The following is a 27,001-nucleotide window of genomic DNA, read 5'->3' as shown; positions in this document are numbered from 1 at the left end:
ATATAAGGGCCTCCTCTCTGGGTGCAGAACAATGTGGCAAGCCAGGAGCGCTCTCACCCAGAGGGGGAACTGGGGACTGCCTCATTGCAGCTTTGTGATGTTATAGTAACTGGCAGGCTAGATGAGAAGAGGCCACCATTTCCTTGATGTACCCTGACTCTCAACTCAAGTCTGTTTCTTCCACCTGCTGCACCGCCATATCACAGACTGAATCACCACTCAGAATGGCTGCACCCTGAATTGTAAATATAAACATTCCACTTTCTGACCCCCACCTCCTATGTTTCCAGCTCCCTCATTTAATTACTCCCTCTACTTCTCTTCACTCACCTCTTAGGAGTCTCCATTTTCTGTACATATATCAGTATCATATCCTTTTCTCATTTCCCACTGAGTCCTTAGAGTCCTTGGCCCATCACTTCAGATACTCAGGAGCTTAGCTCCCTAACCTACTGCCTTTCTATTCTATTAATATATGCCTGGCAAATTCCTATCCCAGACGAAGTCAACTTGGTTATCTCTGTACCTACATCTGGTTTACTGACTGCTACTTGAGAAAATCACACAACCGGGAAGATGGGTACCATTCTCCCTACATATTTTCAAGCACAATTGTATAGAGGTACAACATGAAACTCACTATAATAAATTAAAACAATACAGCTATGGATAGAGCAAAAAGTTAGAATTCCCCATTTCCTCCCCCAAAACCATTCCACAAGACATCTGTTATTAACAGTTTGGCATAGGTTCTATGCATGCACTATCGTCTTAAAGATAGATACACACACATATATGTACACATAAACACATATACAACATGCATGAAATCAGATAGCTAGAGCAGAATGGACAGTTGCTAAGCAACTTGCACTTTTTCTTTTTTACTTAATAATATGTGTTGGGAGCCAGCCATATGGTGTATGCCTGTAGTCCTAGCTACTTGGGAGGCTGAGGTGGGAGGATGGCTTGAGCCCAGGAGTTTGAGGCTGCAGCGAGCTAGGATGGAGCCACTACACTCTAGCCTGGGTGGCAGACCAACACCCCGTGTCTCGATAATAATAATATGTCTTGGAGGGCATTTCTTCTTAGTAGGTACAGATATACTTTATTCTACATAATACCTCATTCGCTTAGTCACTCTAGGTCATTTACGACTTCTACTATGAAACATCGTCTCTCCCTCAATATCCCCGCATAGCGTATCTTTGCTCGAACACATCTGCAAGTACTGCACCAACAGCCCCATCCCCACTCAAACACGCGACATTCTTGGATAAAGGGTACGTCTCATCTAACTACTTGTAGAGAAAAATTTCTCAAGAGGCATCCAACAAAGGCAAACGTGGGTCTCTAGCAAATTCCTACCTCCCAAAAACCTACAGAACCTAGTATCTATCCCTTCAGCTGTCTTCCTTCCCTCCTATTACAAGGGGGGTGGAAGCTGAGAACGTTTGCCTTTGTTGACCTCCTTTTTCCTTCCCTAGACATCTCTCTCCCTCATTCCCCGCATAGCGTATCTTTGCTCGAACCTCCTACTGCACCAACAGCCCCATCCCCACTCAAACACGCACATTCTTGGAAAATATCTCATCAACTACTTGTAGAGAAAAAAAGAGGTCAACAAAGGCAAACGTTCTCAGCTTCCTACCCCCAAAAACCTACAGAACCTAGTATCTATCCCTTCCTGTCTTCCTTCCCTCCTATTACAATGGGGGTGGAAGGGTAGTCCTTCCTGTTGTCTAAAGCCAATCCCGGTTGAGAGGGTCCTTACCTTCACAAAGGGCTGACTACACTGACCAAAGGTATCAGCTTCCACTCTCCCCTCAGCTAACCTCCATCTATTTTCTGCACTCACGGCTCCATGGAAACCTCAGGCTCACCTTGGGCAGAATCCAGGTCCTTATCTTAGGTGACTAGAGCCTACTCCCTACTTCTGACAACACTCTTCATAATGACAGTCTGCTGATTTTCCTCCTCAGCCTCTCTGGCATTTCTTTCTCACTCCTCCACTCCTCAGGCACTTCTTGTTCAAACCTTAAAAGCTGAGTTTGGGGTTTCCGATCTGGGCCTTGTGCTCATTCCCCCTGGGAGATGTCACCCATTCCCCACTTGCAGCTACCATCACCCTCTGTCTTCTCTCTGATCAGCATCTTCAGCCCAGATCGCCTACAAGTCCGAGTTTGACTTCACTTTCTCGCATTCCGCCCCGCCTTCCCCCTCCTCCCTCAACTCCTAAACCTAGTCCCTCCTCCGAGACGTCTTCCCTGACTCCTCCCCCTTCTAATTCCCCACCGTCGGTCCGTGTCCGCCGCCACGCGTGTCCAGTACCTCGCAGACCTGAGGAATATAGTTCTCCTTGAAGTAGTTCTTCAGCCTCGGGTTGGCATTGCGTAGGGAGGCCATGGCCCAAGGCCTGACGGAGAAGCTGCGCTGGTACCCTCCCCGCGCTGGGACTAGGAGCCGGGTGCGTGCGGGCGTTGTCCCGGCAACCAGGGGGCGGGGCTGGACGCGGCACCGCCCCTCGCTCCGCTGCCCGGGGCAGGAGGGAGGGAGGCTTGCTTCATGCCACAGGAGAAGCGACGGGAAGCTCGGCTCCGGGTTCAGGGCCCCGGCGTCTCCGCGTGGGGTGCACCGTCCTAGCCTCCCCTCCTGGCGTCCAGCGCCCCGCCCCGCCTCGCCTGGGAGAAGCCGCCGGGAGGCGCCGGGCTGCAGTGGGCGGTTATAGGCTTTGAGCTGGGCCGTTTCCGGGAGGCGGAGCTCAGACCCCATTTCCTTTCTCCACATCCAGGTCGCGCGCGGTTTGTTGTGGGGGCTAGGCCCGCGTGAGCTGGAGACCTCCGCGCTGGCCCCCAGGAGCCTCCTGCCCTGGCCCAGCGCTGCGGCTCTGCCGCGGCGGCAGAATGGGTGGCCCCCGGGGCGCGGGCTGGGTGGCGGCGGGCCTGCTCCTCGGCGCCGGCGCCTGCTACTGCATTTACAGACTGACCCGGGGTCGGCGGCAGGGCGACCGCGAGCTCGGGATGCGCCCTTCCAAGTCTGCAGGTGAGACCGCGGGGTGCCCGGCAGGTGGGCGGGGACTGGGCAGGGGGGCTCCCCGGGCTTGGGTGGTGGCTTGCGTGTCCTCGGGGTAAAATGAGGAGCCGAGCTAGAGGGAGAGGCAGTACTTGTGTGGGTGCATGGTGCTACGCCGCCCCCGCCGCCCATTCTTTGTTCACTATCCTGATATGAAAACTTGTCCTGGCTTTCCTGCCTGAGCTTTGCGTCACAGTGGAGGATTAGGTTTCTTAAAAGCCTGTTGATGGCCTCTCACTTTAAAGCTTGTTCCGGGCCTTTGTGTAACTAAAGGGATTCTGCCCATTGTGGAAGGGCTGTTGAGGGGTCCGGAGCCATAAGTGAAGCTCTGCTGGCAAGTATCCTGGAAGAAGGGACGTCAAAGGGGCAGTTGTGCGGGCGCTCGGCCCGGCCTCAGAGGGGAGGTACCTGGGAGTCACAGTGGTCCAAGACCTCCCAGCCTGGTGTGTGTTTTGGAAATGGGAGCAGTTGTCTGCGCGAGACACACCCTCCCAGCGGACAAATGCCTGATTCGGTTTCTGTCCAAAAGTTGATCGGTACGGTAAAACCCTCCAGAGGCATGTTTCACATCATGGAAGCCGTTAGGGAAATAATTTAAAATAACATATCTGCCATCCAAGAAACTCCTGTCCACAATTGTAGAAGAGAACTACACAGCTTCATTGTTGAGTAAGCACAAACTAGATTGTCTCAAGCATCACGGGCAATTTGCTAATGGGATAGCAAGAAGAATTCTAATTCCTTTAAGTGTAGCTGGACAAATAGAACCGATTTCGTATTACGTACGTGTTCTCAAGATAAAAACTAATTTGTCCTTAAGTAAGATGACTTGACAGTACCATTCACTACATGTAGTTTATCCTAAATTTACTGGTAATTGGGGTGGTTGTTATCTAATTGCCTTTATCCAGAGGAAAAGTAAAAATGTCTTTATGATGTGGAACCAGGTGCCCAGGCTAAAAACTCACAGAGCTGGGGAGATTGGGGCTCTATCTTCCTGGAAGAGTAGGTTTCAAAGTGTAGGCTTTCTTCAAACAGTAGGCTCCAAAGCTTTTAAGAAAGACTTTCTTGGGCTGTAAAACTGGCCAAGTGCTTATTTCGCTTTTAAAAAGATTTACATTTGTATCAAAAGAAACAGGAAAAGGAGTTTTGTTTTGTTCTCAGACAGGGACTCGGTCTATCACCCAGGTTCGGTGCGGTGGCGCAATCACAGCCTCCACCTCTCTGGGCTCCTCCCACCTCAGCCCCCTAAGTAACTAGGACTACAGGCGCACACCACCACACCTGGCTAATTTTTGTATTTTTTTAAGAGACAGGTTTTCACCGTGTTGTTGCCCACGCTGGTTTGAACTTGGCTCAAGCAGTCCTCCTGCCTAAGCATCCCGAAGTGCTGTAATTACAGGATGGAGCCTCCTTACCTGGCCAACAAAGGATTTGTAATTACAAGTTTGCATGAGGGACTGCTTTAAGGAAAAGGGAGTGGAAGGGGAAGGTCTCTTTCACTTTTGGCACTAGGTATAATTCAGCTTTTTTTTTTTTTTTTTTTTTTTTAAGATTTGTATTTACTCTTACTGTATTAGTCCATTTTCTGTTGCTTATAATAGAATACCTGAAACTGGGTAATTTATTAAGAAAGGAATTTATTTCTTAGAGTTATGGAAGCTGAGAAGTCCAAGATTGAGGGGCCGTAGCTGGTATGGACCTTCTTGTTGTGGCATAGGGCATCCCAAGGCCAGAGGGGCAGGTGTGTTAACATGCTGACTCAGGTCTCTTGTTCTTATAAAGCCACCAGTCCTGCTCATTAATCCATGATTATGATTATTAATCCATAATTAATGGATTAATTCATTCATGAGGACAGACCCCTCATGATGCAATCACCTCTTAAAGGCCTTACCTCTCAATACTGCCACATTGGGAATTAAGTTTCAACATGAGTTTTGCAAGAGACATTCAAATCATAGCATTTACAAAGCCTAATTTGTTGTCTTTCCCATGTCAGAAATATTTTTGTATAAGTACATTGGGAAGGTGTCCTAGACTCAGATATCTTCTCAGTTTTACTGACTCAACCTGACGAATGTGGACAAAGTCTTTTAAACTTAAATTTACCAGTTCCCATAATCATCATTATCTTAGGTAAGGCAGCTTAAAAAATAATTTGCTCACAGTCCCTTCTTCCTGAAGCTACACCTTTATCACTGAAGAAGACTTAAGAAATGCTCATTTCGTCATTGATATGGTTTGGATTTGTGTCCCCACCCAAATCTTTTTTTTTTTTTTTTTTGAGAAAGAGTCCCACTCCGTCACCCAGGCTGGAGTTCAGTGGTATGATCTCAGCTCACTGCAACCGCTGCCTCCCGGGTTCAAGTGATTCTCTTGCCTCAGCCTCCGGAGTAGCTGAGATTACAGGTGCACACCACATGCCTGGCTAATTTTTTTTGTATTTTTAGTAGAGACGCGTTTTCACCATGTTGGCAAAGTGATATGCCTGCCTTAGCCTCCCAAAGTGCTGGAATTACAGGCATCAGCCACCGTGCCCAGCTCAAATCTTATCTTGAATTGTAATCCCATAATCCCTACATCGTGGGAGGGACCCAGTGGGAGGTAATTGAATCATGGGGGCAGTTCCCCCGCCCCATGCTGTTCTCATGATAGTGAGTTCTCAGGATATGTGATGGTTTTATGTGGGGCTTCCCCCTTTGCTCCGCACTCCTCTTTCCTGCTGCCTATGAAGAAGGAAGTGTTTGCTTCCCCTTGCACCATGATTGTAAGTTTCCTGAAGCCTCCCCACCCATGTGGAACTGTGAATCAATTAAACTTCTTTCCTTTATAAATTACCCAATCTTGGGCAGTTCTTCATAGCAGCATGAGAATGGACTAATACAGTCATCATCACGCTTAGATTTCAGAAGATGATCTTTTCTTTGTTTTTGAGGCAGAGTCTCGCTCTGCCCAGGTTGGAGTGCAGTGGCAATCTTGTCTTTGTTTTAAACTCACACCTCTAATCCCTTTGGGAGGCTGAAGTGGAAGGATCGCTTGAGCCCAGAGTTCAAAACCAGCCTGGGCAACATAGTGAAACCCCTAATTTAATACAAAAATTAGCCAGGCATTGTAGTGTACACCTGAAGTCCCAACTGCTCAGGAGGCTGTTGTGGGAGAATCCCTTGAGCCCAGGAGGTCAAGGCTGCAGTGAACTGTGATTGTGCCACTGCTCTCCAGCTTGAGCAAAAGAGCAAGACTCTATCTTAAAAAATAAAATAAAGGCCGGGCGCGGTGGCTCAAGCCTGTAATCCCAGCACTTTGGGAGGCCGAGACGGGCGGATCACGAGGTCAGGAAATGGAGACCATCCTGGCTAACACGGTGAAACCCCATCTCTACTAAAAAAGTACAAAAAACTAGCCGGGCGAGGTGGCGGGCGCCTGTAGTCCCAGCTACTCGGGAGGCTGAGGCAGGAGAATGGCATAAACCCGGGAGGCGGAGCTTGCAGTGAGCTGAGATCCGGCCACTGCACTCCAGCCTGGGCGACAGAGTGAGACTCCTTCTCAAAAAATAAATAAAATAAAATAAAATAAAATAAAAATAATTTTTGTACTAACATGGTTTGAGAGCATTGAAAAAGATGGAAACAGTCCCAATTCATCCAACAGTCTAATGCCAAAACTTGACAAGGATAGTATAAAAAAGTGTAAATCTGTCTCAACTACGAATAAAGATATAAAATCTTAAAATATTAGCAAATGAAATCTATCAGGGGATTAAAGTAATAATATACCAAGGCCAAATGGACATGGAAGGAGGAGTCATATTAGAAAAAGGAAAAGCCACATGATGACCTCATAGTAAAAAGGCATTAAAATATTATTTCTTTCCATAGCCGAAGACTCTGAACAAAAAAAAAGAAAAAAAATTGTATCATTTCTGATAAAAACTTGCAGCAAGTTAGGAATAAATAGAAAGAAATGTTCTTAAGTTAATGAAGTGCATCCATCAAAACCCGAAAGCAAATATTATATTTAATAGACACACTGTTATCTTTATTAAAGACATCCTTATTAAACTCAAGAACAAGACAACAGTGTCTGCTATCACAGCTATTATTCAACATGCTTCTGGAGTCATAACTTGATAAGAAAAAAGCAACATGTATAAACATTAGAAAGGAGGCAGAATTATAATTGTAGGAGACATAATGATTTACTTGGAAAAATCCAAGAGAATTAACTAACTACTAGAAGCAATGAGTTTATAGAATATCTTGAGTACAAGTCAATATACCCAGACCAATAACTTCTTGTATACATGCAGTAACAACTTAAAACTTTAGTTGAAAAGATTTTAACAGAATGAGACCCTGTTTCAAAAAATATATATCATTCATGATAGCTGTAAACACTTTAAAAATTAGGAATTCACTTTAAAAACTAGGAATTCTGTAGTGAGAAGATAATTTTACTGAAGGGCCTAAGACTACATAAACAGACATACTGTGTTCACAGTTGGAAAGATTCTGAACCATGACAGTTATCTTGAAATTTGTCTTTCTGTGTTATAATGTGGTAGTTACTTTTCATTCCCTTTGAGAATTGTAATTTCTCCTTGATTTACTGGAGGAGACAACGAACCACTGAGCCTTTCTTTCACAATCTTGTTGGCACAAAGCTAGATGGGAAGTAGAACACATGGTGTTTGACTGCCTCACCTGTGTAATAGTAGTCCAAAAACTCACCAGTGGAAGAGCTGAGTATTTGATGATCGCCCTCCTGTAAAATTTATTTGGAGTTTTAAGTTTTACATTTCTTTACTAAAAAGTAATACATGGTTTTTGTTTTGTTTTGTTTTTTTGTTTTGAGATGGAGTCTTCCTCTGTCGCCCAGGCTGGAGTACAGTGGTGCGATCTCGGCTCACTGCAACCTCTGCCTCCCAGGTTCAAGCGATGCTCCTGCCTCAGCCACCTGAGTAGCTGGGACAGCAGGCATGTGCCACCACTCCTGGCTAATTTTGTACTTTTAGTAGAGATGGGGCTTCACCATGTTGGCCAGGCTGGTCTCGAACTCCTGACTGCAGGTTATCTGCCTGCCTTGGCCTCCCAAAATGCTGGGATTACAAGTGTGAGCCACCGTGCCAGGCCAATATATGGTTATTATTAGAAATTCAAACAGAATTTACAAAGTTAAAATATAGGCTCATTATTATTATTATTATCATTATTATTCTATATTTTTTGAGACGGAGTCTTGCCCTGTGGCCCAGGCTGGAATGCAGTGACGTGATCTCGGCTCACTGCAACCTCTGCCACCTGGGTTCAAGCAATTCTCCTACCTCAGTCTCCCGAGTAGCTGAGATTACAGGCACGTGCCACCATGTCTGGCTAATTTTTGTATTTTTAGTAGAGACAGGGTTTCAGCATCTTGGCCAGGCTGGTCTTGAACTCCTGACCTCGTGATCCACCCATCTCAGGCTCCCAGAGTGCTGGGATTACAGGCGTGAGCCACTGCACCTGGCTAGGCTCATTTTTTAAAATATACTAGGAGGAATAATGGTTGGGGGGAATAAGTAATGTAGGAGTAAAAAGATCTGGATTCTAAAGCCACTTTTGCTATTAATCGGCTCTGTGTCCCATTAGTGAAAATAATAAATATACTAGGCACTTTAAATATTCTAGGTACAAAAGTGCTTTGAGGTAGGCATTATTAACTCCCACTTAGCAGATGAGTAAACTGAAGCTGAGAGAGCCTAAGTCTCTTACCTGGTAAGTAGCTTATTTGGGAATTTGAACTAAACAACCTGGCTCCATAGCCTTGCCTTACTTTTAACTACCACACTGTGCCTCTTCCCACCAAGTGAAAGTTCTATGATATAACACCATGAAATTTTACTTTCAGTGATTTAATCCCTAGAGAAATTTTAAATGGCTATTTATAAAGAATTTATACATCTATAAGCTTTTTCCTTTTTTTCTTTCTTTCTTTTTTTTTTTTTTTAAAACAAACAAACAAACAAAAAAACAACAGGGTTTCACTTCTGTCACGCAAGCTGGAGTGCAGTGGTGCAATCTCGGCTTACTGCAACCTTCGCCTCCCAGGCTCAAGCAATTTTCCTGCCTCAGCCTCCCAAGTACCTGGGATTACAAGGCATCCTCCACCACGCCTGGCTAATTTTTTTCTATTTTTAGTGGAGATGGGGTTTCACCATCTCTGAGGCCAGGCTGGTCTCAAACTCCTAAGTTCAAGTGATCCGCCCACCTGAGCCTCCAACGTGCTGGAATCACAGGCATGAGCCACCGCACCCAGTCTGTAAGCTTTTTAAAAATGACTTTATGAGATAACATGTAACAAAGTAGTATGATTTTGAAATATCTCAAATACGGATGAGTTAAATTTATCACATTTCTGCCATGCATGTGCACATGTATGTATGCATGTGTATATGAAATCATACAACTTCAGGGCTATGTAGGAAACTCTGGAGCCAGTTACAGTATTAAGCAAACCCTTTTATTTACAGATGAGAAAACTGAGACCCCAAAAAATAGTAAGTGACTTACTTGTAACTTTGATTTTTCATTTCTCTGGTTTCTGCTTCTAGCTACTGCTGTGATTTTAGGCAGATCCTTGAACAAGCCTGGCAACAGTTTCTTCCTGTGTAAAATGAGAGGTTTGAATGAACTCCAAATTCTTTCCATTCTGAAAAGCTGTGTTTTTATCATTCTTTATCTTTTCAAGTATTCTTGGGGTGAAACCCTGTTTTATAAGGCGTTAATGAGGCCGACAGTGGATTCAAAAGTAAAAGGTCTCGATTAAGACTTGGTAGTGAGAATATTCTGGCTTCGTAGCTGTGACATTTTCTTAACATTTCTTATTTGACTTCCTCAGGGCATCACATATTATATATCACATATCACATATTGTTTCCCATACATAATCTATACTTGTCCCTTTATTTTGTTTATTTATTTTTGCGTGTGATTCTTCTTTAAGCAATATACTTAGTTATTTTATGTTACATGTTTATTGGAATAATACATGTTTATTGGAAAAAAAAAAACAGTACTGTTGAGTACAGGGTAGAAAATAAAAGTCCTTCATAATCCCACTACCCAAAGATAACCACTTTTAACATTTTTATTTACTTTTTTTTTTTTTTTTAATAGAGACAGGGTCTCATTATGTTGTACAGACTGGTCTCGAACCACTGGCCTCAAGTGATCCTCCTGCCTCCCAAAGTGCTGGGATACAGAGATGAGCTACTATGCCCAGCCTAACAATTTCGTGTGTTTTTTCTTAAAAAAACACAGATTTGAGATCATGTAGCACCTATTGTTGTGTAACCTCCTCCTCACCCTACCCTTTCCCCTCCCCCCAACCACCCCAGTAAGAGTGTTATAAAATGGCTTCTGTTATTCCTGTGGTGATTTCTGTAAAGAGGACTTTTTTTAAGGTACAGCCATAAGTTCTGAACATCATTGAGCAGATCCAGCATTTGGCTATCCTAGCTCTTCCTCAAAATGTCAGCTTTTCTTTTGTCATCACCACCAGCAGGACTATTCTAGTATCCTAGTCAACATGCCTTGTTGTATAAATCAAACAAAAATGCCACACTAGCAAAAAGATTGGTTTACTCCCATAGCTTTCCTTCTATCTGATGTGCTCAGAAAAGATCTCCTTAACGCAAATCATATTTCCTAATTAATCTGTTTAGAGGGAAGTGTTCCATTGGATGGGTGTGCCTGGTTTTTAAAAGGAGAAACAGAAAATATTATCAGCATTTGAGGTATATAGTGTTTGCATGAAGTGTCTTACTAACAGCCATATGCCAAGTGACCATTGGCTAATTTCTTGGTATCTATAAGCCTACATTTCCCAGCTGTAAATTGAGAGTAGTACAGTATCTTCTTCCTAAGGATGTAAAGTGCTTGATACTGTGCCTGCCATTACAAGTAGGTATTCGATACTGTTTTTAAAATTTAAAAAAACAGACTGGGCACAGTGGCTCATACTGTTATCCCAGCACTTTGGGAGGCCAAGGCAGGAGGACTGCTTGAGATTAGAAGTTTGAGACCAGCCTGGGCAACATAGTGAGACCCCATCTGTACAAAAAATTTTAGACATTAACCAGACGTGGTGCATGTGCTAGGACCACAGGTCCTACCTACTTGGGAAGCTGAGGCAGGAAGACCACTTGAGCCCAGGAAATCAAGGTTGTAGTGAGCCATGATCGTGCCACCGCACTCCAGCCTGGGTGACAGAGTGAGAGCCTGTCTCAAAAATAATCTCGGGGCCGGGCGCGGTGGCTCAAGCCTGTAATCCCAGCACTTTGGGAGGCCAAGACGGGTGGATCACGAGGTCAGGAGATCGAGACCATCCTGGCTAACACGGTGAAACCCCATCTCTACTAAAAAACACAAAAAACTAGCCGGGCGAGGTGGCGGGCGCCTGTAGTCCCAGCTACTCGGGAGGCTGAGGCAGGAGAATGGCGTAAACGCGGGAGGCGGAGCTTGCAGTGAGCTGAGATCCGGCCACTGCACCCCAGCCTGGGCAACAGAGCAAGACTCTGTCTCAAAAAAAAAAAAAAATCTCATATTGATTTTAGATTAACTTCAAATAACTTTCTTCTTATGCAGAAGACTTAACTGATGGTTCATATGATGATGTTCTAAATGCTGCACAACTTCAGAAACTCCTTTACCTGCTGGAGTCGACTGAGGATCCTGTAATTATTGAAAGAGCTTTGATTACTTTGGGTAACAATGCAGCCTTTTCAGTTAACCAAGTAAGTACCTCAACTCAGCAAGCAAGCTCTTTCCATTCTTACACACCAGTAGTAATTGTGACCCTGAATAAATTACTTAACCTCTCAGAGCTTCAATTTTCTCATCTGTGCAATGTGGCTACTTATACTTAAAACATGTTTACTTCTGAAAAACACAGCCTAATAATAATATGATTATTAATGTGATTGTAGATCCCTATGAAGTTGGTCACTGGCATCACATTCGTAAGTATAGCTAATGAACGTTTAGCATTTCATGGGCTTCTAAATTATTTAAAATTTAGCAGGACTTCAGTAAAACAATAAATGCATCTAACATTTAAGTACATACTTTAAATTATATATAGGTCTGAGTATGATTCTGATGCAGGTGGTCCCTGGAGCACACTCTGATAACCACTAATCAATGTAAATGGCTCCTGCAAATGGAGACTTAAAACTAAGACTAAAGAGCTTAATTTGAACATGTCCTTCTTCCTACTCTTTCTGACAACCGTCCAGTATGAGAAAATAGTTAAAAAAAAAAAAAATTGTAATTGTTTTCAGCTAATGCCCTTTGTTAACATTGTCATAAGTACAAAATTATTTTGAATTTATTGTATTTTTAGCCCAGCTGTCTCCAGAATGGCAAGGTTTACTGTAAAGCTCTATAGATGTATAGAGAGGTAGAGAATCTTTGTGTATTACCTACTCTTTCAGTTATAAATGACAGAATTCACCTTAAATTATTTTAAGCTTTAAAGGGAAAATATTGAGCTCAGCTAACTTAAACAGCAAAGAATAGCAGATTTCAGATACAACTGAGTCCAGTTCAAGGTCGCAGAAAGAGTTACCAGAGTTCTCTCTTTCTCTACCTCTTGGCTTTGCTTATGGCCGCTCAATTTTATGTATTGGTCTTTATCTTTCTGGCCACAAAGTGGTTTTCTTCACAAGGGTTGAAAGAAAGCCACTAGCCTCTCTAAGCCTTCATCTCTGTAGCTCATGATCCAAAAGGTACAGTTGTTCTTCTAGGATCCAGTGGTCTTTGGATCAGTCTCTGAGGCAATCTCTGGATCAATCAAGGGACCATCGCCCATGTTTATGAAGCCTGGTTCACATGAGCAGCCTACAGCTAAGTAGCAGGGATGGCTGTGAATACAAGTGAACAACAATCCCAGCAGGGATTGTGTGGAACAAAGGAGATGCCACATCTGCCCCCGTGGAAAGAGGGCCACTAGACAAGCAAAAACAATAGCTAGTGATTAATGTGTTAGCCTACCTTTAAAGGAGTATTTCTGATGGCATAATTTTGTATTCCTCTAAAATAAGTTGCAGTCAGAGTAGGCCAGTACCCACTGGAGAAGAAGTACTTTCTTGAGGAGCAGGGGTCAGTGCCCTCACCATCAATTGTAGTACCTTAATCTGCTTTAACAGTACAGTTAAAAAAAAAAAAAAAAAAACCTTTCTAGTAACTACAAGTCCTTTAAAAGAACTTGAAATTGTAAAGGGAAAGTTTATTTCTCTTTTAATGCTAAGATCACCCTTAACGGTAAAATGGAGTATTGAGCTATTTGTAAAAAGTAGATAGATGATGGCAATCTTTTTCTTTTTTCCTGCTAGAATAGCATGTCTTGACTTGACAAGAATCATTTTTAGCATGTTTTTCTTACAAGAATTAAAGCAGTTTATTTCTTTCAATGTTTAGACAAAGGTACATGGTAACATATTATTGCAACTACCTATAAGAACTCCCAGATTATTTTTCCTCTGAATATTTGGGTACCATTTCTCTTCTTTTTTTTTTTTTCTTTTTTTTGTGGCAGTGTCTCACTCTGTTGCCCGGGCTAGATTGCAGTGGCGCAGTCTTGGCTCGCTGTAACCTCCTCCCAGGTTCAAGCAATTCTCCTGCCTTAACCGCCCCAGTAGTGGGATTACAGGTACCAGCCACCACGCCTGGCTAATTTTTGTATCTCTAGTGGAGATGGGATTTCACCATGTTGGCCAGGCTGGTCTCGACTTCCTGACCTCAAGTGATCCGCTCACCTCGGCCTCCCAAAGTGCTGGGATTACAGGTGTGAGCCACCGCGCCTGGCCCTGGGTACCATTTTTCAAACTGTGTGGAATCTGATTCTGCAAGATATCAGTGTGTTCCCACCATTTCCACTGCTGAAAAATGACCCTCTTTTTGTGTATAGTTCATAGACATACTATCATCAACACACACCTCTTCAAGATTCCCAATGCACGTGAACATATTAAACATGCTTACTCTTGTTATACTTAGATTTTCCTAAACTTATATAACCATGGGAAACCCCCCCCCTTATTTTTATGGAACATCTCTTAACATTTTGAGGGATTAGTGTTTCAAATAATACATGTTAGCAAAACACTACTGTAGTATTCTAAATTAAAACACTAACTTTAGTATTCTAAATTGTAACACTTTTCCAGTTTTGCCTATAATGGAGAAGTCATATAACTCATCTCAAAGAAAAATAATTTTATTTGTAAGTTGCTTCAAGATCGCTATAGTACCTCTGTAAATTTTTATTGTATTTCTCAACACTGTAGTTTAAGTAATTATATATCTTAATTTTGTTTTCAGTGGATTTTCTTTACCTATAAAAGTATGGGTAGTGAGATTTTTTAAAAATCTGAATTAAATATTTGTATATGGGAAAGATATTTCCAAAAAGCCATTAATTTTTAATTGTATTTGTGGATGCGAAGAATTCAGTGAACGGAGATGCGTACTGAAGTCCCAGTCCTGTTTTGTTTTGTTTTGTTTTTCCCTCATAGGCTATTATTCGTGAATTGGGTGGTATTCCAATTGTTGGAAACAAAATCAACCATTCCAACCAGAGTATTAAAGAGAAAGCTTTAAATGCACTAAATAACCTGAGTGTGAATGTTGAAAATCAAATCAAGATAAAGGTAAGTTGACTGAAAATCCCAAATATATAAGGTTTTCTATAAATGAAAGAAAAAATAACAAAAAGATGAGTAATGAAACTTCAGTAGACTATCCTTTGTAATTTTACAGCCAAGGATTACCTTTAGAGGAATGGAGAATAAGACAAAAGAGGGAGGGACCTGAACTGGCCAATAAGAGGTACAATAAAACTTTTGTTTCAGTAAAATAATGCTTGTTTATTCTACAGGTTATCCTCTACTTTACATCAGGCACAGGCACTGGTGACAGTAATAGCCTTAAGGCTATAGGCACCAACCAAATAGTGAATGTAGTTGGCTGAAAGTTGGGACAAGACTTCGTGCCAACTAGAACTAGAACTAGTATTACAAGACATTCATTCAGAGAGCATATCCAGTGCTACATATTCATAAATATGGTTGTTAATGCATATAGTTTGGCTAGTTTTGCCTTTGAAATTAAGTGTACTATATGAGTGTATTGGAAAACGTTAAGTCACTGTATGCTTTAGCTCTTTCAGTGGATGAGGCAAATGTGCAAATAGATTAAACTGACTTTTACAGAATAACTGTTCCTTTATGTCATTGTATGGGGAGAAATCCTTCATTTTGGGATTCACATGCTAACCTGCGTTACTGACATTGCTTTAATGCTTTTATCAAAAATGTTATTTATAAGGCAGTTAACCTGTTAAAAAAAATAGTTAATTTGGTAAATGCTAACAGTTAAAACACTTCAGCCATGGCATATATAGCCAGAACCCAGTGATACCCCTCAGTCATAGAAAAGAGCAGTTTTCTGTTCATTACTGAAACAGGACTCCCACGTTCAAACCAGAAATTGTCATTCAACAGAACAAATCAGGTCAAGACAATCACAAAACAAGAGACAGGAGGATGTGCTCATATGAAGAAAAAAACAACAAATAACCAAACTTTATTTCCTTGGACATACTATTGATGGCAAGATTTGTAAGAGTTAATCTCTGTATTTAGTTTAGATAAAAACTTCCAGCCCAGAACACTGTTAGGCAGTAACTGTGAGGAGCTATGCAGAAGTAATGAGAGGCAAGTACTATATAGACTAGAAAATTTAATTTTCTACAGAATTACAGATTACTATGCTATGAAGCAAAAGCAGACCATTCTTAATGTGTCAAATTGGTAAGCTTATTAATTTCAATAAAAATATATGACCCCCATCACACAAACAGGTAACTCTAAATCTACTTTGAAAATCTGATCAGTCAAGAAGTATTACCAGTTTGGAGACTATGTACCAAGTGTCATACGAAAGATAAGGTTGCTGTCCTCACAGAATATATGGTGTCATTGACAATCAATTAGAATATCCAATGAAGTGGATATTCTAATATTTGGGAAAATATTGGAAAACTAGCAAAGTGCCCTGGAAATTATATATTCTTGCCCTTCCACAAGACTTAAAGATCCAGATGAGATTAGTTTGGAATAGGGGTTTTTTTTTAGTCCAGAAAATCTTTAGAGTCCAATACAGTTATGGCTAATCAGATACAAAAGAACCTTTATAAAGGTAAGTAGGATTGGACGTCCTTGGAAACTGAGAACCTTATTTTGAATTATTATGTTTTAATCAAAGGTATAGAATTAATCAAGTATCAGTTAAGAATTTCTGGAATGCACCCCAATGCCAAAAAACCACTAGCGTGCTCTTTTGCACTATGAAGATTTCTTGATTTTAAATAGAAGGTAAAAAATATATTGCCAGCCATAAAATAAATTTTACTGTACTTCCTCAGTTCTCCAAAGGAAAATCTTACTTTTTTCACATAAGAAACTCACTGGATCAAATGAATGTTAATTAAACAAAAGATTGTGTAAGTAAAACTGGGCAAAAGACAACCTCTGAAATCCATGAAAGAATTAATCATCAAAAGAGAAGAATCATTTTTACAGTAGCCCCATTGCCGTAAGAGATATTTTTGTGAGCCTGGGCGGCCTCTCCAACATATAGTGAGAACCTATTACAAGTTTCAGCCAACCAATTTCCATTCCAGCTTGATAGGCTGCTGCAAATTGCTGAGATTCCTCCTTGGTTGGGGAAAAATAGAGTAACAACAATTTTACTAGACTTTTTTGCCATAGTGTCCCGTGGGTTTATTTCAATAGTACCACTGTTGCCAACACCTATTACTCATCTTCCATATGACAAACAATTCACAGCTTTACTAAGATTTATATTAGCTATTATTTCAATAATCACATCAGTTCCTTTCTTACCACACATTTCTTAATTTTATCAACATAATTAACTTCTTCGTAATTAAACACTTTGTGGGCTCCATTTTGCAAAAGTATTTTGTCCCTCTCAATACCAACTGGGCCCAAACCTTTAAGGCATAAACTCTAACCATTTGGCATGTTGCTACTCCAGCAACTCCACTAGCCCCATGAACCAGAACCCAGTCTCCAGATTTCATACAGACACTGTGAATCAGAGCTCTATATGCAGTAACATATGGGATACCAATGGCAGCATTTTGTTTAAAAGTCCAGTTTTTCAGGCAGTTTGTAAACAGTGTGACCTGCTACAGGAGCATACTCCACATGGCTCCCAGAGATTGTGCCGGTAGTGAAAACTGTCACTTTTCTTGAAAGTAGATGCATTCCCTCCAACAGCTTCCATTACCCCAGTTACATCTGAGCCAGCAGTATAGAATAAGGTGGTTTTCTATTATAAATCCCATAGTAAATATATGTCTCCACAGGGTTGACACCACATGCATGAACCTTGATTACACCTAATGGTCTTTTGGAATTGGTACTGCACATCTGACTGAGTTTCAGGACTTCTGGTCTACCAAATTCAAACACTCTAACAGCTCTCATCAGCTTCTGTTCAGTTGCTGTGGTCATCTAGATAAAAGCTCTAGAGTGGGAATCAAAATCTGCAAGGGCTTCTTCATATGCCACTGAAGGAGGGTGGCCAGGCTGCTTCTAACTTTTGCAGCCAGCAAGACTTTTGGAGTTGGGGTTCAGTTTAATCTAAGGGTGCTAAAGGAACCAGGTCAGGGTCAGATAATGTCAGCAGAAAAATGCAATATTAGGAAATTATGTTATTTCAATTCAATATTTATCAAACTCCTGCTTTGTGGTGCAAATGAGCATGACGCAACTCTTGTTCTAAGAAAGATGGAAGGAAGGATAAGGCAAGTTCTTAAATAATTGTAAGTCAAGGCAGAACATAATGAAGTCCTTTAAGGAAAAATGTAAGTAAAACATTATTGAGTACATAGAAAGGAGAGATTTGATCCAAAAGTTTCTATAAGAGGTGGAGTCTGACCTGGCTCTTGAGAATGTTACTCTACAGGTAGAATTGGGGAAGGAGAGAATTCCAAGAGCACAGAACAAGATGAGGTGGACACAGCTACAGGAATAACTAAGCTGTCCCTTTGGTAAACTTGTTATTAGAATTGAAATGGTCAGAAGATTCAGATATAATAAGGTTGTAAACAGTCCACACATTTTAGGAAATGCTTTGAAAGACATCAGCTTCTTACAGAAATATATGATTTATAAAGAGCTAAATAAATGCCCTGTTTTTAAAGGATGGATGTATAATTAAATTGTAACCCAAGAGAACCAGTTGACTTTCACATGTAAATGACAGCCAGGTGTGGTGGCTCACACCTGTAATCCCAACACTTTGGGAGCCAAAACAGGAGATTGCTGGAGGCCAGGAGTTCAAGACCAGTCTGGGCAACATAGACCCCATTTATTTGTTTTGGGAGTCTCGCTCATGTTGCCCATGCTGGAGTGCAGTGGTGCAACCTCAGCTCACTACAACCCCTGCCTCCTGGGTTCAAGCAACCTGCCTCAGCCTTCTGAGTAGCTGGGATTACAGGTGCCCACCACCATGCCTGTAATTTTTTGTATTTTTAATAGATACGGGGTTTCACCATGTTGGCCAGGCTAGGTGGGACCCTATTTCTAAAAAAAAAAAAAAAAAAAAATTTATTAGCTGGGCATAGTGGCATGCACCTGTAGTCCCAGCTACTCAGGAGACTGAGACAGGGGAATTTGAGGCTGCAGTGAGCTGTTATCATGCCACTGCACTTCAGCCTGGGTGACAGAGTGAGATCCTGTCTCTAAAAATAAATGTAATTTAGATCTTGAAACCAGATTAAAAGTTTAATCTCTCTTTGCTTTACTGCCATTTAGTTTCTATGGTAACATGGATACATTTGGGGTTTTTTAAAAATTAATAATTGTTTATGGGACAATTGGTAACTTCTTACCACTTCAAATTAGGAAAATTTTCTTAGCAGTTAGAACTTTTGGTGGAGTTCAGATTTGCTTACGTGAATAGCAGTTATCTGTAAAACATCATTTTTCTAAGCTAGAAATCTCATGGCCAGGCTAGACATGGTGGTGCACACCTGTAATCCCAGCACTTTGGGAGGCTGAGGCAGGTGGATTGCTTGAGCTCAACAGTTTGAGACCAGCCTGGGCAACATGGTGAAACCCTGTATCTACAAAGAATACAAAAATTAGCTGGGCATGGTGGCTCACGCCTGTAGTCCCAGCTACTCTGGAGACTGAGGCAGGAGGATCACTTGAGCCTGGGAGGTCAAGGCTGTAGTGAGCGGAGTTTGTGCCACTGCAGCCTGTGCAGCAGTGAGACCCTGTCCCCCCGAAAAAAAGAAAGCTCATGGCCAGACACAGAAAATAGAGTTTCAGAAAAGTTTCCATCACACTGAGTTTAGTTCTGTGATATATGATACAGGAGTACTACAGCATTGCATTACTTTTTGCCAGTGATAGTTAACAATATTATGAAGGGGTGAATTACATATATATATACACACACCTAGGTAAATAAGAACCTTAGGCCAAGTATAATTTTGTTCTGCTTACTTTTGATAGGATTAATTCTAGGGAAAGATTCTGTTTCACATTATCCTCCCATTCTTTACTTCAGAAATGATGTAGCTCTCTAGACACTACTGCTAAGGTACTTACCGTGACACAAAATGGCCTCTCATCTTCCCTGATCCTAGTGTGCACAGACCAGTTGAAACAGAAAGGTGGACTAAGCTGGGAGGCCTCCAGCCAGGGAGAGGCCACTGCTGTTAAGAGCATGATCTCTGGGCTTGGCTATTGCATCCCCACCTGCTGTCTGACATTGCGCAGGGGACCCGAGCTCCTCAAAGACTTAAAAGTCCTTGTCTGCAAGAAAGCTGTAATGGTGTAACACCCACCTCATTAGAGTTGTCTTCAGGATTAAGTGAGGAGTATTTGTAAAATGCTAAGCACTGTGCCTGGAATTACCAAAGGAAGCTTTTAAAAAGTCAACAACATTTGAGGGTCAGATAGAAATGTCATATTTTTTGAGGAGTCAGTTCCATCCTGAGCAGTAGCCTTACTCCACTGTGCAGAAAAGTGACTGTTCAGTAGAAACATTTTGGAGATTCTAAGATGCTCATATTCCTCCCCTGCTTTCAGATATACATCAATCAAGTCTGTGAGGATGTCTTCTCTGGTCCTCTGAACTCTGCTGTGCAGCTGGCCGGACTGAGATTGTTGACAAACATGACTGTTACCAATGACCACCAGCACATGCTTCACAATTACATTACAGACCTGTTCCAGGTATTACTTACTGGAAATGGAAACACGAAGGTATGAAGAGCTATTGTGTCAAGCTTATTAACATTGAAATCGTATTTGCAGGCCACCTATCTTAAGTTAATGTGCCTCAAAGAAGAGGAAGATTTATTAAAAACTCACATGGGCCCAAGAAAGTATATTTAGTCCCAAATACTCCATTGCGAAATTAACTTGTGAAGATCATCTGTTGTTTCACTTATCAGCAGGTTCATGTTCATTTGGTTTTCTCAGAAGCTAGCTTTCCCCCCACCAAATATAGGAACATTGTGATTAAAAGGAGTCTTTGAATAATAGTAGTGGTTAGTTGAATATTTTACTTACCTTGGGGTTAACAAATCATTTTTTTGATTCAGTTATTTGTTGAAAAATATTTCTAAAACAACCTTTTAAGTTGTAGTAAATGAAGTGAATTGAATGAATGAAAGATGTCTCAGTGCTTCACTCTGTCCAGTTAGGTTGATATAAGAGGCAACAGATACTGAGCTGAATTAAGTAGGACCTTAGGAGATGCCCTATAAAAAGGTTCTTGAGTAAATCTCTCATATTAGCGTGCATTCTTATCAATTGCCATTTTTCAAGAAAAAGTAGCATAAAAATAGATTGTAGGCTAATTAAAAGTTCTGATAAGTTGGGTTGATTGTTCATCAAGGCTTTTTACCATGTTGCTCTGTGTTCTCTGGAACAGTTGAGAGACAAATGCATAAGCATTTTAGAAAGACCAAATGTGAAGCCATACTCCAAATATTCAACATCACTGCAGTTATTTTTGAGGTTATCAAGATGTTAGAGGAGAGTTTTACTGTAGTCTTGCTTTTATGTTTCCAAGGTGTTTGTACGTGGACTTTTCTCTTTTCCAATAGCCAAACTTGTTTGGATCTGGTCCAAGATGTACCAAAGGTATTGAAAATTAAATGTAAGAGTCGTACAGCAATATTGCACCATTCCCGGGCAGTTTCCAACATGCATCAACATCTCTGTCTCCAGTGGAGCAAGATAACTTACAGCCCCTGAACCCCTGTGGAAACTCCTTCCCTCTTTACTCTTATGTTGTTGCCTCTGTAGGAGAAATCTCTCCTCTGCCTGACTCTGCAGCTGCTTTACCCAGAACCTCAGGAGGAACTCTGAGTTCAGAGTCAGGCTGAGTTCAGCCAGGCAAGTCTGGCCTTGGGGCTGTATATATCTGTCTCAGACATCGTCTGCATTTTCATGTATTTTTTGACTTTTTAAAAGATGACCCACACCACAATAGTATGTTCTATTTTTGTTTTGTTGTGTTGTGTTTTTCCATTACATTGCTAGTTCAGTATTTCTAGGATAGAAAATTTGCTTTCTTGGTCTGCCTTGGAACATAGTCACCAATTACAACATTGATTTTCCATAAAAATTGAGTTTAAAGTTCTAACTTGCAAATAAACTTTTGGATAATCATCCATTTGTTAGTGGGAAAGTATGTCTGATTTAGGTATTTTCTTAGTAAATAACCACTAAAATGAATTTTAAAATATCTTACTTTGCTTAAGTCAGGGATCTCACTGTACTGTGATAACCTTTTGGGTACACCACTGATTGATAACCAAATGCTGATAGCGGAGGATTAACATAAATAAACTGTGTGCTTGTTACATCCGCAATGAAAACGAAACTAATGGTTTAAAATGTCCTAGTGTCACCACAAGATGGTGCATGTGATGAGGAAAAAAAAAAACATGTCAATATGGTTTCAAATCAAAATCCATATATTTGTTTAATCTGTAGTTGTACTCTAAGTGTGTATATATATATTTCTCATATTTAACTCCTTTCTACAAAGAGTAGCAACATCAGATTTTAATACAGGGTACCAAATAGCTATTGCTGTTGCTATTCCCTGGTTGTATACCTGCCTTCATTGACTATTAGTGGGTCTCAGATTTTGACTTCATCCAGGCTTATTTCATAAGTTCAGAACCATCCTATTTCATACCTCTTCTTCCTATTTTTCTAATTGAAACTTCATTGACATTGGAACCAGGTGTTTTGTGTTTTTTTTTTCTAACACTTATTCCTAGTGTTGCTGACAGCGAGTCAGGCCAGATGAGATCTGATAGTGACCTCCACGGAGTGCACTAAAGAAGGGTCAGAAGTCTCCTTTACTCTTTCACTCCCAGAGACCTTAATTTATTAAGAGCATCTGTTTGAAAAAGACAATCTCTGCATATTCAAGAAATGTTACCAGTGGTCACTGCTGAGGATTGGAAGGGGCCAATAGCATGGTGGCTTTTGTTTTTACCTTGTTCTCTTTTTCATTACTTAAAATTTTTGTTATGACCAAGTAGTAATTTTCTAAAAATAAAAAAATATTTGATAAAAACAGTAAAATTAAGCAAAGTATTATGTTATCCTCAAATAAATTAGTATCTACAACATGATCAAAGGAATTGTGAGTACACAGGATATATGCATAAAGATCAAAAAGAAAATACCAAAACTTTTCTCTTTTTTGACACAGAATCTCACTCTATTGCCCAGGCTAGATTGCAGTGGCATGATCTCTGCTCACTGCGGCCTTGAGCTCCCAGGCTCAAGCAATCCTCCTACCTCAGCCTCCCGAATAACTGGGACTTCAGTCACATGCTACCACGCCTGGCTGATTTTTGTATTTTTTGTAGAGACAAGGTTTTGCCATGTTGCCCACGTTGCTCTTGAACTCCTGAGCTGAAGTTATCTGCCCACCTTGGCCTCCCAAAGTGCTGGGAATGCAAGCATGCACCACCACACCTGGCCAAAAATACCAAAACTTAACCGTGATCATTTCTAGTTTTGTAAATATGGGTAAATTTTCTTTTTCTTTTTGCTTTTCTATTTTTTTTTAAAGTGCTATGGTAAACATCTGTTGCCTTTGTAATAAAAAATTTTTGCAAAATAATATCCAGGTTCCTTCCCAGCTCTAGTGAAGAGCACATTTGTCACATTTCCCTGAGTTAGTACCCCCGCTCTATGCTCCTTGTTTTAGTTCCAGGTATCTTGTGGAAAGTATGGTTTCACATGGCCTTTGTTTTTAAAAAGAGGCGTTCTATTTGAGTCTTCTTATTACTGACTTTTCAGTTATAAGTGATAAGAATGCTGATATTTTAGCTAGTCAGCCATTAAATAACATTTATTTGCTTATTATTTATATCATTGCTGGGCATGGTGGCTCATGCCTATAATCCTAGTTACTCTGGGAGACCAAAGTGAGAGGATTCCTTGAGGCCAGAAGTTCAAGACCAGCCTCAGCAATATAGTGAGACCCCATCTCAATCAATCAACCCATCAATCAGTTTTTATCACTGTGCTTTTTTATATGATTGTAAAACACTTTCACATTAAAAGATAGCCTCAAAGATTCATAGTAGCTTACTAAAAGGGGCCATATTGTTATTTATTTAGTCTTGGTAACCAAACAGTTCCAGAATTTTTATACTTTAAGTAGAAATGAGCTTTGAGAGTTTTTTTGTTGTTGTTTTAAAGATTATATTTCTTTCTTTCTTTTTTGTGGGGGGTGAAGATGGGGTCTCAGGGTCTCACTATGTTGCCCAGGCTGGCGTGCAGTGGCTGTTCACAGGCACAATCATAGCTTGAATTTGAACATCCTTGAACTTGAACATCATTAAGGTGGGAAAGCTCAAGCGATCCTCCCACCTGAGCTTCCCAAGTACCTAGGACTACAGGCCGTGTCGACACCACCATGCCTGGCCATACTTCACTTAACAGTAATCATAATAAAGATCGTGTATTTAACAGATGTTAAGCTTACCATCTGTTCGGATGTGCATGTGAGTTGGGGGTAGATTGTGAAGACATTTGCAATATTCTATCTCCCTAACATTATAATTGGGAAAAAATAGGTTTAAATAACACTGTGATAGAAAACCTCTATCTCTGATAGGTTCTCTAAGAGTAGTGTAGGACATTTGCAGTATACTCTGTATCTCCCTAACGGTGTAATTGGAAAAGTGAGGTTTAAATAACACTGCTCTGTGATAGGTTCTCTAAGAGTGGTGCCAAGTGTTATAAGAGTTCACAGTGAGACGTTTAAAGTAGAATGAATAGAGAAGGTTTCCTGGAGTAGAGAGAATTTGAGCCAGGCCTGGAAGACATGGTGAGAGAAAGCATGCCTGAGAGAGAAAATTCATGCTTGCCACTCTGAGATAAGCCAGTATCATCTTCTTTCAGGTGCAAGTTTTGAAACTGCTTTTGAATTTGTCTGAAAATCCAGCCATGACAGAAGGACTTCTTCATGCCCAAGTAAATAGCTTATATGTTTATTTTGTAAATATATACATATATAAATTTGAGCAGACAGATCTGGAAAGATTTAACCTAAAATGTTAACAGGGATTCTTTCTGAGGAGCAGTATTAAAGAATTTTTTAAATTCATTTTGTATATATGAATTTCCTAAATTTTTTGCAATGAGTCTATTTTACTTACTTTTGAAAAACATTTTTAAAAATTCACCCTAGCAACAATAAATTATAACTTTTTTCTCTACCCAATTTTGGGTACAATTGTGCCATTCCATCTTTTATACTGGACCTGTTTGTGTTTACATGTATCTTAGTATCCACTGAAACAGCAGTACTGAGTCCCCAGCATATGCTAGACTCTAGATGAGACACACCAGTGAGCACAGCATGACATGGTACATGTCCTCATGAAGCTTACAGTCTAGTGGAGAAACAAAAATATATAACAAGTGAACAAGGTAATTAAAAGCTGTGATAAGTGGTCTGAATGCTGGGATAGAATGGAGCTTAACTCCTGTAGAAAAGGAACCATCATATTCATCTGCTCATCCCTGTTCCCCACCCAGCTCTGCGCCCTCTAGTGTATGGGCACTAAATGTTTGATGAAATAATGAGTTCCCATGAAAACCATATGACAGATCTTAAAAAAGAAAAATGGTTGTTTTTCCCAAATAACCACACTCTAAAATTACAAGGAAATTGTATTTTTCCAGCTAAAACACTCCCTTTTTTCCATTAGTATACAGCGTGGGGATACATAAGGTTTTATACATCTAAGTTATGCAATTTTGGGTTAATTTTCTATGACAAAATTTTTAAAATGTGAGATATTCACATTTTAAATGTGAATTTAAAAATTTTTAAATGTGAGTTATTCAATGCAATTTTAAGATGTTAAAATATACGTGAAAAATGTTTTCATATATTATTAATACAAAATAATACTCATTGTTTCCTATTTCAGGTGGATTCATCATTCCTTTCCCTTTATGACAGCCATGTAGCAAAGGAGATTCTTCTTCGAGTACTTACACTATTTCAGAATATAAATAACTGCCTCAAAATAGAAGGCCATTTAGCTGTGCAGCCTACTTTCACTGAAGGTTCACTGTTTTTCCTGTTACATGGAGAAGAATGTGCCCAGAAAATAAAAGCTTTAGTTGACCACCATGATGCAGAGGTGAAGGAAAAGGTTTTAACAATAATACCGAAAATCTGATTGGTCATATTTTTCCAAAGAGTAATGCAGTCTGGATGTAAACGTATTTTCTATTTTCCTTGTAAGGGGATTCTTCCAGCTGCTGAATTTAAACAGTAAATATCGCATTTCATCATTAACACAGCTATAACTTGCCATGCTTCTAGATTTATTTTGGACTGTTTTGATACCAAGTGAGTATAAGAGCTTGTACTGAAATCGTTTCTTTCTTTTTATTTTGCTATTTGCAAATACTTGTTATTTTCCCTACATGAAGTGGCAGTAACCTTTTTCACATTTAAGCTACCCTTCTACTTTTTGAAGTGATTTGCAGTTACTCATCTGAGACAGCATCAGTATTTGACTAAATCGTTGCTTCAGAACTATCATAGCTTGTTCTTTTAGTAGCAATGAAATCCTAAGTTCTTGAGGCCACTCACCTGCCAACCTGACCATACTGCTTTCAAAAGTCTTTTCTCGTCAGTATAATCTATTTTGGTCACTTCTAGTCAGTGACAAATGTAAACTTTTAGGAGAGAATGTTTCCTAGGACTCACCCACTCCCCTTCAATGTTCAATATGTAAAGAAAGTTATATATAAAATAGTGGGATCAATCACAATGTCCATCTTTAGACAGTTGGTTAAATAAATTTTCTGGTCTTGGAAAAGAATGATGGAGGCCAGGCACAGTGGCTTATGCCTGTAATCCCAGCACTTTGGGAGGCTGAGGCGGGCAGATCACCTGAGGTCAGGAGTTTGGGACTAGCCTGACCAATATGGAGAAACCCCGTCTCTACTAAGAATACAAAATTAGCTGGGCATGGTGGCGCATGCCTGTTAATCCCAGCTACTTGGGAGGCTGAGGCAGGAGAATCGCTTGAATCCAGGAGGCAGAGGTTGCAGTGAGCTGAGATCGCACCATTGCACTCCAGCCTGGGCAACAAGAGCAAAACAGTGTCTCAAAAAAAAAAGAATGATGGAACTCTGAATGTGCTTAAGTGGAAAGCTATCTATGAAATATGGTGGTTTTTTTAAAAAACACAAATTATAGAAGAATATGGGATCGTGTGTGTGTGTGTGTGTGTGTGTGTTTAAATGAAAAATGCTTATGTATTGACAAAACACTTC

At 40.6% G+C, this 27,001-nt stretch overlaps 2 protein-coding genes and 1 pseudogene across 13 annotated transcripts in view; 1 reads left to right on the top strand and 2 right to left on the bottom strand.

Annotated features, from left to right (window-relative positions):
• The window catches only part of FBXL13 (F-box and leucine rich repeat protein 13), a 276,151-nt gene extending 273,304 nt beyond the window's left edge, over window positions 1-2,847 (bottom strand). For 8 of the 11 annotated variants that reach the window (XR_004183440.1, XR_004183441.1, XM_017957017.3 and 5 more), the window contains exon 1: window positions 2,296-2,847. Coding sequence is in view for 8 of the 11 variants with exons in the window: in XM_017957017.3 (XP_017812506.2) it covers window positions 2,296-2,787 (492 nt within the window). In the remaining 3 variants the exon portion in view is untranslated. The remainder of the gene's footprint in view (window positions 1-2,295) is intronic. The other 3 variants (XM_017957018.3, XM_031665943.1, XM_017957023.3) reach the window with 3 other exon arrangements.
• Window positions 2,517-26,931, top strand: ARMC10 (armadillo repeat containing 10). 2 transcript variants are annotated; one of them, XM_009203589.4, is made up of 7 exons: window positions 2,873-3,055; window positions 3,412-3,515; window positions 11,697-11,845; window positions 14,627-14,761; window positions 20,243-20,419; window positions 24,602-24,673; window positions 25,639-26,931. In XM_009203589.4, exons 1-7 carry the CDS (start codon window positions 2,904-2,906, stop codon window positions 25,891-25,893), a joined length of 1,044 nt encoding a protein of 347 aa, XP_009201853.2. In that variant the 5' UTR covers window positions 2,873-2,903; the 3' UTR covers window positions 25,894-26,931. The 2 variants fall into 2 exon arrangements, with proteins under 2 accessions (XP_003896469.2, XP_009201853.2); XM_003896420.3 differs by lacking the exon at window positions 3,412-3,515 and having other exon boundaries at window positions 2,517-3,042.
• On the bottom strand, window positions 16,423-18,504 carry LOC108585116 (annotated as a pseudogene).
• Window positions 26,932-27,001: the final 70 nt, after the last annotated feature.

The sequence above is a fragment of the Papio anubis genome, chromosome 4 (assembly GCF_008728515.1).
Source record: "Papio anubis isolate 15944 chromosome 4, Panubis1.0, whole genome shotgun sequence".
Lineage (NCBI taxonomy): Eukaryota > Metazoa > Chordata > Mammalia > Primates > Cercopithecidae > Papio > Papio anubis.
This window is presented reverse-complemented; position numbering and strand designations above follow the sequence as displayed.

What these genes read in the sequence shown, in the direction of transcription:
- ARMC10 (XM_009203589.4), top strand. Translation starts at nt 2,904, where the DNA reads ATGGGTGGCCCCCGGGGCGCGGGCTGGGTGGCGGCGGGCCTGCTCCTC. An exon ending in AAAATCAAATCAAGATAAAG is followed by an intron (nt 14,762 to 20,242) that starts GTAAGTTGACTG and finishes CCCTGCTTTCAG; the next exon opens with ATATACATCAATCAAGTCTG. An exon ending in AAGGACTTCTTCATGCCCAA is followed by an intron (nt 24,674 to 25,638) that starts GTAAATAGCTTA and finishes TTCCTATTTCAG; the next exon opens with GTGGATTCATCATTCCTTTC.